This window comes from Leucoraja erinacea, chromosome 1 (genome assembly GCF_028641065.1).
Source record: "Leucoraja erinacea ecotype New England chromosome 1, Leri_hhj_1, whole genome shotgun sequence".
In the NCBI taxonomy this organism is placed as follows: Eukaryota; Metazoa; Chordata; class Chondrichthyes; order Rajiformes; family Rajidae; genus Leucoraja; species Leucoraja erinaceus.
The window spans coordinates 53900527-53912635 of record NC_073377.1 but is presented as its reverse complement, the minus strand read 5'-3'; the positions used below and the strand labels follow the sequence as shown (position 1 = coordinate 53912635).

The 12109-nt window shown below is 42.1% G+C and overlaps 1 protein-coding gene across 2 annotated transcripts in view; it reads right to left on the bottom strand.

The window, feature by feature from the left end:
* Positions 1 to 12109, bottom strand: part of ipo11 (importin 11) — a 333610-nt gene that overhangs the window by 265256 nt on the left and 56245 nt on the right. For both annotated transcript variants that reach the window (XM_055634916.1, XM_055634917.1), the window contains exons 7-9: positions 6816 to 6945; positions 3620 to 3678; positions 2880 to 2928 (exon numbers count right to left, since the gene is read on the bottom strand). In XM_055634916.1, coding sequence (XP_055490891.1) covers positions 2880 to 2928; positions 3620 to 3678; positions 6816 to 6945 — 238 coding nt within the window. The remainder of the gene's footprint in view (positions 1 to 2879; positions 2929 to 3619; positions 3679 to 6815; positions 6946 to 12109) is intronic.

Here is a 12109-nt window from a genome sequence, read left to right as displayed (position 1 = left end):
GGTGTGACTGGATGACTGGATCGACCGTAGCACGCCTTTTTAGTCAGCCTTTTATGCTGCAGCTGTGCCTGAACTACCTGAGGCTCATAGACCTGGAGTTGAAGTAATTACTTTGAGATGGGAAGAGTGGTGCGGGTCTGTCTGGACATGAGCCATTAAGCCGGAGAATCGAGCGTGGAATTGGGTGGAATATTGTGGAGATTGAGGAGATCCAGGAATATGTCAGACCTCGGCTCTGCTTCACATCTCTAGGACCTGTTTTGCACTGCAGACAGGGCATTCTGCCAGTCCATTTGACTGAGGATATTCTGGACTACTGGTGAAATGCTTAGTCCCATAGTTTTGCAAAGTCTTTAAAACATGGCTCAGGAACAGTCCAGCATTGTCGGGCATGAGGGTTTGAGGCGTCCCATGAACCGAGAAATGTCTTCTTAGTTTCTGTATGACTGCCGCTGCAGAGGTAGAGCGAAGCAAATCAATTTCGTACCAAGACCAGGTATTGATATGCATGCCAGTCAGAAATGCCACTTGTCACTAGGGACCAAGGCAGGTCTGGGACAGGGTGCAGCAAAAGTGGTTCTTTTTGCTGGTGTGGTGTCACACTGTTGCACACCACACAGGACTTTATGAACAAGATTATCCAACATAGCAGGCCAGAAAAACATGCTCTTTGCTCGTTGCATGGTTGCCTTGGAACCGGGATGCCCTCTGTGTGCAGCGTCAAAGTATCCCTGCTGGAGCGATGCCGGAATCACTGCCTTGTGGCCTTTCTTGATGACTCCACCATCAATAACAAGTTTGTCTCTGACGGGAAAGTAAGCCTGAACAGCAGGCAGAAGCATGTGCTGCTTGCTCAGCCATCCGTGATTGATGATCGAGGGGAGCGTCTGCAGAGTGGCATCCTCTGCCTTGCGAGCCACCAAAGTATCCAAACAGGTTTTATTTCTTATAAAGTATCTTATTAAGAATACATGCAGAGACCATGGCATTGGAATCCACAAGATACAGCATCGTAAATTAGACTGCCTCTAGCTAAATGCGTACCACCAGATGGCATAGTGAAAACCCGGCATGGATCGTCGATCGGGTTGGCAATAGCAAAACCAGACATGGATCAGATCAGCAATAGTGATTGATCTACAATTGCATCCCCTGTTAATCTGTTGTGGCGGTAGGCAAACTGTTATGGTGGTAGATAGATTGCAGTGGGTCCAGATCCTTAAGGCAGGAGGTGATATGTGAAGCAACCAATACATTTGCCGTTAATTAGCTCTTGGTCATTCTCAGCAAACCAGTCCCGTATAATCTTGTTCAAAAAGCCAAGAGTCTCCACCGATTGGTAGACTTTGGACAGCCTTTCATTTTGGGGACACTCTACAACTCCTGCACACTAGGAATCAACTGGTTATTTATGAGGTACTTCTTGCAAAGTGCTTTCTTTGTGTGGTCCCTGGGAGATTTAACACTGATCTTCTTTTAGCAATGCTTTTGGTGATTCTCTTTCTCGATGGTGAAGCTCACTGTATGAGGACTGAATCCCTCTTCTGGATTGGCCCTGCAGAAGAATTAGTACTCATCACTTAGTTCTTGATCTATCCATCCTTAACCTGTCATGTCTCACCGAGGGTGGTGAAGTTATGTCAAAGCGAATGAGCTTCGAAGCTATTACAGCAGGTCTGCTGGGAAGTCGTCCAAAACTTCATATTATGAAGCAATGTCTTAATCCAGTGCCAAGAAAAATCAAAATGACTGAAGATCACGCTATGTGGTATGATAATGCACTACTCAGGTGAAGCATTGCTTCCCCTGCATTTGGAGAGTTGCAGAGTTGTGAATCTGTGAAATTCTCTTCCACAGGAGGCAGTGGAGGCCAATTCACTGGCTGGTTTTCAAGTGAGATATAGCTCTTGGGGCTAACGGAATCAAGAGATATGGGGAGAAAGCAGGAACGGGGTACTGATTTTGGAAGATCAGCCATGATCATATTGAATAGCAGAGCTGGCTCGAAGAGCCAAATGGCCTATTCCTATTAAGTTTCTATATGGTGAAAGCATTGCTAGCTTTCCTAATTCCTGACTATACCTGCACACCAGACATTTTTAAATCATGCATTACCTCTCTGCAACTTGTTAGTTAGGTAACACTTTCACTTTCCTGCTAAAATGGCCAGTTTCACATTTTCTCATATTCTAGGCTATTTCCCAGATTTTTATGCCTCTAGGCAGAAAACATCAGTGGGAGGAAACATCTTACTTTAACAAGGTGTGTGTTACAAATCGAATTATTTCAAATTGGTAGACACAAATTCCAAAGGAGAAGGCTGATATCTTTTCCTCACTTCCCCACACAATAAAGACACAAATTGACAATCGTTACAGTTAACTTAAAGAGTTAACATCTGTCGTCTATTTTGTTTACATTTTGTTAGAGAGTGCCTTAACAGTTAACAAATCATGATTAAATTAATTTATCAAATTTCTGTTCACATTTACTGCTTCTATCATGTAGCAATTAATGTAAAATTCTCCAAATATTACACATGTCACTGTCATACTGCAAGGATGTGAATCGCCCCTTTGGCTCACCAAGTCCATGCTGAGCAAGGTGTCCCCATTTTCCTGTCATTGGCCCATATTCCTTTGAACCTTTCTGATCCATGTACCCATCACTTCCTTGGGAAGTGTATTTTAAAATATTGTGACTGTACTGCCTCTATCACTTCCTTGGGAAGCTCCATACACCTACCACCCTTTGTGAAAAAGCATGACCCTCAGGTCCCCTTTAAAATTGTCCCTTCTCAGCTTAAATTCCAATTCCCAAACACCCAATTCCCCATAACATGCCACAAGTTGACTATATTCTAGCATAAACATACTTACGGCATTCCAGGAATTGTTTTAACCTCTCGAAAACCGTGTTCAGAAATTCCTATAGAATTATGAGGGGCAGAGAAAACACCAGAAATTAATACTGGCAAGTGTAGATGTATTCATCTTTGTAACAAGAACTTTTCCCTTTCCAATAAAGAGTCAAGTCAATTCACATTTATTTATATAGCACATTTAAAAAACAACTCTCGTTGGCCAAAGTGCATTACATTTGTTATAAGACTAGAATAAACAAACAAACTACATACATATATACATATAACCCTCGCTCAGTGGACGTCAGGAAAAGCTTGGGAATATAGATGATTCATCTTTGTAGTCAATTCACATTTATTTATATAGCACATTTACTCTTGTTGGCCAAAGTGCTTTACATTTGTTATAAGACTAGAATAAACAAACAAACTACATACATATATACATATAACCCTCGCTCAGTGGACGTCAGGAAAAGCTTGGGAATATAGATACGTTTTTAGTCTTGACTTAAAGGAGTCGATGGAGGGGGCAGTTCTGATGGGAAGGGGGATGCTGTTCCACAGTCTAGGAGCTGCAACCGCAAAGGCGCGGTCGCCCCTAAGCTTATGCCTAAAGAGATACATAAATGCAGGTCTGTGATATTAATAATATAACTAGATTAACTTGGTTGATCATTTGATATCCGTTTTGAAGAGCAGACTGTGCCTTAATAAATTTCTCTGAATAAACAAATCCATGTGAAAATTACATACCATTAGTTCTAAATTCTTGTGCGGTTCCACAAAGCCATGCGCAGTGAGCTTGCGAAGAACTGTAGGGAAAGAAATACATAAAGTGAGACATAGAAACGTTGGTAACATGTTGGATGAGAACACAAGAAAATAGGAGCATGGGTAAGCAACACAGCTCCACACATCTGCCCAACCATTCAATTCATGGCCAATCTGCCAGTCATATAGTTGTACGGCAGAGAAACAGATTATTCGGCCCAACTTGTCCATTATGAACCAAGATGCCCCATCTATGCGAGTCCCACCTTCCTGTTTGGTTCATATCACTCTAAACCTTTCCTATCCCCGTATCTGCCCAAATATCATTATAGTACCTGCCTCAACAACCACCTCTGGCAGCTCGTTCCATATAGCCACCATCCTCCGTGAAATGGTTGCCTGTCAGGTTTCTATCAAAGAGACCATTCTTCAGACCTGAAGACTGAATCTGAAGGGTCTCGACCGGAAACGCCACCCATTACTTCTCTCCAGAGATGCTGCCTGGTTCGCTGAGTTATTCCAGCTTTTGTGTCCATCTTCGGCTAAAGCAGATTACAGATCATCTGGTGTTTTGTGCGTGGGAGCTTGTGTGCGTTACGCAGGCAACCAGACGGTATTACTGTGTTTAAACAATCAATAACATGTGCTTCTTGTGGTCAAGGGGGAGGGGGGGTGGGAGTGGGAGGAAATAAAATTGTTCGTTGTCATGCACACTTGTCATCGGCCCGCCAGGGAATTTGTGTCCCTTCCTCCCCCCCCATGTTTTGAAAGCGATTTACTATGACTGCCAATGCCCCGAGCCGTTTGTCCCCGCGGTTGACGGGGGGGGGGGGGGGGGGGGTGAATCACCCTGGTGTGGGGGCGGGTTCCGGCGACAGTGCATCGCGGTCAGTGACTCTGGGTAGGCAGAGGTACCAGACTGTTCCCAACTCTGCTCCACTCGGTCCCGTGTGTGTGTGCTGCCAACCCACAGCCCGTCACAGTGTGACCGTACGGGGGAGACGAGGCGGGGATGGCCGTGGCCATGGGAGAGTGGGGGCTGCCCCGAGGGATGCACTCTTTTGGCCGCTTACAACTTGGTGCTCAGGTTTCGAGTGCCCAGTCACCCTCCAGCCCAGAGCAATCTTGTTTGGGAAAAGGACCCCACCCTCCCGTCTCCCCCGGCCAATGATGTGATGGACGCGGGAGTCTGGATTAATCGCTGACAAGCCCCGCCGACGTCATTGGCTTTTCGGCACAGCGGCCTTTCGGTGAGTTGGCTTCTAGGCAACGCCGCCTTTCAGTTAGTTGGCGTTTCGGCGTGGCGGCCTTTCGGTGAGCTTGCTTTTAGGTGTCCCGCCCTTTCGGTTAGTTCGCTTTTCAGCTTCGTACGCTTTCGGTTAGTTCGCTTTTCGGCTTTGTTTCCGTTCACTTATTTAGCTTCCACTTCTTTGCTTCGGCTTCTCGTCCTTCGACACCACGTCCGGGTACCGTCCTGCCCTCCCATCTACTTATTGGAGACCTTCAAGCCATCTTTAATCAGAATTTACTAGACTTCTTCTTGCATTAAATATTATACCCTTCATCCAGTATCTGTACACTGTGCATAGCTGATTGTAATCATGTATAATCTTTTCATAAACTGGATAGCACGTAACAACAAAAAGCTTTTCACGGTATACATGACAATAATAAACTAAACTATCTTCATCATCAAACGGTTCAGGGATATCCTAGGATAATGCAAGATATGGATTTTTACTTCAAATCATACCGTACAAAATTTGGTTATCAAGGGGAAAAAGAAATAGAAGAATGGATTTATTGGGGCAAATCGTAATCATAATCATAATTTATTAGCCAAGTATGTTTTGCAACATACGAGGAATTTGATTTGCCACACCAATAAAAAGCAACAGAAACACAAAATACATTTTAACATAAACATCACATGAACAAGAGAGGCAAATATTCAGGCTATTCAGTGTTTATAAAGTATTTCACTTGATTCTCTGTCTAACACTATGGAGAATGCACCTCAAGGAGCATATTGATGAAGAATTGGAAAGAAGTGATTGCCATACTGCCATAGTTCGCATTATGTCCGGCTACGCAGTCATGATTATAGAGTGAGTAAAGCAGAGGGCTGAGCAAGCAGCGTTGAGATGCTCCCGTGCTGATTATTATCGAGGATGACACATTTCCACCAATACGGACAGACTGTGGTCTGTGAATGAGGAAGTCGAGGATCCAATTACAGAGGGATGCGCAGAGACCCAGTTCTGAGAGCTTGGTAACCAGCTTAGAGGGGATGATTGTATTAAATGCTGAGCTGTAGTCAATGAATAACAGCCTGACATATGAGTTTTTATTGTTCAAGTGGTCCAGAGCAGAGTGGCGAGCCAGTGAGATCGCATCCACCGTTGATCTGTTATGGTGGTAAGCGAACTGCAGTGAGTCTTGTCGAGGTAGGAGTTGATATGCGCCATAATCAACCTCTCAAAGCACTTCATCACCACAGACGTTAGTGCCACTAGTGGATAGTCATTGAGGCATGTCACCTTGCTCTTCTTGGGCACCGGTATTGTTGAAGCAGATGGGAACCTCAGAAATGAGAGGTTGAAAATGTCCGTAAAAACTCCAGCCAGTGGGTCCGCACAGATTTTTAGAACACGACCGGGTATGCCATCAGGTCCAGGCGCTTTCCGAGGGTTCACCCCCATGAAGGATCTTCTGATGTCGGCCTCTGTGACTGTGACTGAAATACCGTCACGGCGAATGGGGGCTCGGGAAGGCACATCAGTGTTCTCCCTATGAAAGGTGCGTAAACTAATCTCAAAACTCAATTAACTTGTTTATCCAGCATTAGAAATTCAAAGGACAAATGGTATAAACATCTTTTCAATACATACAAAAAACGTATTTGTATACTCTTTGCATTAGGGGAATTAATGTTACATTCCCTGAAAATGAAACTGTCAAAAACTTTGGACTACATTTTCCCTGTTACAGAAATTAACTAATTTGTACAATGTATTAATAGCTCTGAGGTGCATGACAGCCCGAGTAGACAGTGCAAAGAAAGTCTCATTGCAAAATCTTAAAATAAAACAAATTGCTATAATTAAAATTAAACTCTTACCACAGTTATAAATAGAAGCAAAAATCTGCTTCAAGTTTAGTAATAACAAAAAAATACCTTTCAATGAAAGCAAAGTTCTTTCTAAGGAATTGATGGCAGCAGTTTCTCCAATACAGATCTGCTGTAAAAAACTGTCAGCATGATGATTCCACAGAGAACAAACAAAGCTGTAGATTCCAGATGCCAACTGTAATAAATATAATAAATCTCTTTAGTTTGTGATTTCTCATCATGCAAATGGAGGCAATAAGAAAATAACCATAAAAATAAACTAAACTACAAAGGTTTACTTGTCACATTAATTGCAGGGGTCCATATCACAATTGCATTTAGTGTGCATCCTACGTCATGGACGGATGAAAAGTTGTTATCTAGTCATTAATTCTCATTATTCTTTCTTCACCCACAATTTCCATTTTAGTCATTACCAAGTTGAAAAAGATTACAAATTTGAAAAGATGTGCCCAAACCGAGTGCATCATCAGAAATTCGAATCCTGATGAAAGCAGGCAAAATTAATTTAAAGTAGTACAAGAACAAATAGTGCAAAAAAATATATAAATTAAGCAAATTCCAATCCAGGTGCCTCTCACACTCACAATTTCTGTCATTGTTATATTTCTTTATCTCAAACCATGTTTTCTTATCAAATAGAACTCTTTCAGTTAGCCACAAACCGAATAGTGATCAAGAGTTACATTTTACAATTTATTTACAATTATTTCATTACGGTGATCCTGATGAAAATGTGATAAATATTTGGAACAAGTGGCTAGATTGGGTAGTAGAGCAGACGGGTTTACAAAACAGACAAAGGTGAATTGTTCAGGTTTAAATGACAATTGGAATTAAATAAGGCCAACTTGATGTAACACCCCTCCCGTGATGCGGCGCTCCTCAGCAGCTGAGGCAGCATCTGTGGAGAGAAGGAATTGGCCACGTTTCGGGTCGAGACCCTTCTTCAGACTGATGTCGGAGGGGAAGAAAGGAAGTAGGCGGAGACAGCAGGACGTGGGAGAACTAGGAAGGTGGAGGGGAAGGAGGGAGAAAGCAAGGGCTATCTAAAATTAGAGAAGTCAATGTTCATAATGCCGGGGTGTAAACTACCCAAGCAAAATATGAGCTGGTGTTCCTCCAATTGGCGCTGGGCCCCACTCTGGCAATGGAGGAGTCCCAGGACAGAAATGTCAGAGTGGGAATGGGAAGGGAAGTTGAAGTGCTGAGGTTGGTTAAGACAGACTGAGCGGAGGTGTTCAGTGAAGTGATCGCCAAGCCTGCGCTTGGTCTCGCTGATGTAGAGAAGTTGACACCTGGAACAGCAGATGCAGATGAGGTTGAAGGAGGTGCAGGTGAACCTCTGCCTCACCTGGAAAGACTGATTTGGTCCTTGGATGTAGTCAAGGGGGGTGGGGGGGGGGGGGGGGTATGTAAAGGACAGGTATTGCATTTCCTGCGGTTGCAGGGAAAAGTACCCGGAGAGCGGGTGGTTTGGGTGGGAAGGGACGAATTGACCGGGGAGTTGCAGAGGGAACGGTCTCTGTGGAAAGCAGAAAGGGGAGGAGATGGGAAGATGTGGCCAGTAGTGGAATCCCGTTAGAAGTGGTGAAAATGTCGGAGGATAATATGTGTATGCGACGGCTGATGGGGTGGAAGGTGAGGACAAGGGGGTTGCGGGTTGTCATGTTAATTGGTCTCTGTAAATTGTGCGTAGGGAACGGAAGCCACTCAGCAGATGAGTACTATGTTGGAGAGCAAGGTTATTTGGGACATGCTCAAAAAAGAATGGGGTTGTAAACTTGGCCTTCTCCTCAAAACATTGCTGTGCATTGTTTTATTTTAATATAAGCACAATCTGAAAACAACCTCACATCTGCAAGAGAATCACATCTGGTGCCATTTTTTAGTAATAAACTGCATTTGCAATACTAATAAACTACTATGAAGGAAAGTATCTCTCTACAGAAATAAAAATTATGTAATGATTTTTCAAAGTTCAGCATGATCCAGCAGCCTTGCTCTTACCTTTGAGGCCACAGACAACAGTATTTAGAAGCCTGAGAAACATAGAAACATAGAAACAGAGAAATTAGGTGCAGGAGTAGGCCATTCGGCCCTTCGAGCCTGCACCGCCATTCAATATGATCATGGCTGATTATCCAACTCCGTATCCCTCAGTATCAGAAAAGCTGCCAGTGCAGGATTTCAACATGGTTGGACACAATGCTACACTGAAGGAGGACCACATTGTCAAAATAATATGTTCCAAATATGACGTTAAACCATGGCACTATCCACTCATCTATGTGATCAATTGCATGGCAGTAAATGATGAGATACAAAAGATATATAAATTAGCTGCTACACTTTCATGTAAATAAATTAAGTGTGGAAAATTCCAAAGTTGTGAATCGCACAATATGTTCTCTTTTTTATTGTAATCTCTTCCAGATCATTCTATATGTGTCAGGGTATAAATTACTTACCACCAGCATTCCAATAAGTTTTTGCTGACCCACAAGCATATTTATCTCTGATACGAAACATCGCTTAATGGGGTATGAAAGATTTTTCTAAAATATCTCCATCAGAAATTAGCCTCAAGGAAAGGAAACAAATGGAAAAAGGAATGCATGGCCCCCAAAGCCAGACATGGAGAAAATTAATCTTTCGATTTTTTTCTAATCTAAATCATAAAGGTTGTTACGGTTTCAGCAGCAGAATTGTATGTGAAAGTGTTTATAAACATATCTGGGTCTGGTTGATTACTGCGCAAACACCTCATATGTGTTTATCTCACGCATATTTAGCAATGAGTGCAGTTAGGGGTAGTTTTCATGTAACCAATTCAGTATTTAACACTTGTTCTTCACGGCTGAGAACCGATATAGCAAAGAATGAACCTCCACAGCATCCTGGCTGCAACTTGACATTCCTTAACAAAGTTGTCCCAGTGCAGCCTTGAGAGTTACTTTTTCCCAACAATTTTCCACAAGGATTTACCATCTGCTAACTCTTCAAGATTTTCTGATTACATAATAAATTGAACCACGTGCAACCCAGCATAGAGCAGTCTGGTTCTATGTCTCTGCTCCTGGGTTCAATGTCCATCTCTCTGTCACCAGCTCACAGAAATTTTAACAATTAAAATATAAATTAGCAACATAAGCTAGCTTGAATGTTCTATACTTGGAAAATGAATGAGACCAGCAATATAGTGGATACTATTACATAATAGATACAACTTTTTATCTTGAAATTTTATTGCCATATCTCCACTAACTAAGATTCTCTGAGACACTTATGGAAGCATCTTAGACATTAAGGTTGTTATGGTTTCAGGCAGCATCACCTTTTGGAGGCAATAAACAATGGGCAAAAGATTAGGTTCAATTTTCCAGATTAAACTTTTACGATATTTCTCAAATAGAACAGAGTTTAGACATAGAAAATATAACAATGACCCATGCACAGTATTTGCTGAAAGCCCGCAACAAACACAGATGGACGGGGTGGCGACCCAAATAAAGCCCCGTCCCCAGGGGCAAATGTGTGCTGCAACAACAACCGTGACTTTGGAACTCACTGTGAGTGAAGGAGCACAAGTTTTCAGAAGCTTGAATAGCTGTTCATAAGTTTCTGAAACTATTGCAAGATTTTTTATGTGTAAATGCATTCCAAAGGGCTTTAAAAGCAGGTTAGCAATTTCAGCTGGCTATGCTGAAATATCATAGTTATTTATCAATTTCTGCCGAGGAGGCCAAGCCTGAACACTGTATGTGATCACTTAAACTCATCGCTCATCTGCTGCAAGCCTCACCCGATGCACCTCATGCCAACTCTGCAAACAGAGCGATGCTTTCAGACATTTACCAAGTAAATGCCACACAACGGCATAGAACAATGGTGGAAATTGGCTGTAAAAATTTGATAGACTATTTATAGTAATGAAGTATTCTGAAGAAGGGTCTCGACCCGAAACGTCACCTATTCCTTTTCTCCAGAGATGCTGTCTGACCCACTGAGATCTTCCAGCTTTTTGTGTCTATCTTAGGCTGTGACAACAGGAATCGCTGTTAAAACTCACCAAGAAAAAGAAATGAATTTTAACAACTGATGGGTAATAATATTACATTCTGTCAAGGATAAATACTTCTGTGCCATCATGCCCAACAGAATTCTGATGGGCACTAAAGGTATGCTCTGATCCACAATCCGATTTTCACCACTTACAAGTTTACTCTGCACCTTATTACGCAAAAGGAAAATACAACAGTTACCAGAGGTGTTTAGTTTCACAGATCTTAAGGCATTCAACCGCACCACCAAAATTTCACTGTCACATATTTCAGAGTAAAGAATACTTGGGAAAGTTATCAGCATCATCGTGATTCTGTACCAAAAAGCGCATCACTAAGAGTTATCTGATTGGTCTCTTAACACAACCACTGTCAGGCAGAAATGCTTTGTATCCACTACACTTCTGTACATCATTACCCAGATACATCTAATGTCACTGAGGTGGCACAGACGCATGGATAAAATGGAGACCCAGGTGCAGATTTAGTCAAAATTTGGTCAAATAGATTTATACAAAATTTCTCCTCAATAATTTTGACTAAATGTGTATACATAACAAAATCTGCACTTTTCCCACCCAATTAGTTTCTATTGACTTTATCAGGGCCAACTTTGCTGAAACACAGCACAGAACAGACATTGCTACATACACACATTTAACGACATTAAATTAAAAAAAAAAACAGAAAACGCTGGAACCATTCAGTAGGGAAGCAACATGTATGGAAACAGAAACAGCTAACTTTCCAGGACTTTTCATCAGACCTGGGAAAGAGAGAAATTCTATCCTCAGTACTTTCTAGACAATGGATGATCAGCCATGATCATATTGAATGGCGGTGCAGGCTCGAAGGGCCAAATGGCCTACTCCTGCACCTATTTTCTATGTTTCTAATATCTGCCCAGGTCTTGTCGCATGACTCAGTTGAAGAAGTGAATGAGAGCAAAGTTACCAAAGGCTATCAAGAGATTGTGAGTAAGCAAGACAATTAGAAGGCTGAGATTTCTTACTCTCAATCAAAAATATATACAAGAACTGTTTACATGGCAACAGACATTCAAAAGTTAGAGAAACAAAAAAAACTGGGATAGTCCATGTACTCCATTGAGTACAATCTACAAAGATCAAAGATACAGAACCACTATAAACCATCTCCTCAACACTGCCTTTGTTTCATCCAATCAATGCTCTCTGTACTTTTAGTTAGAAATGTTCTTTACCAGGAAGAGAATATGAATACAAATCGGTTCCAATGAAAGATGAAAAAGCACTT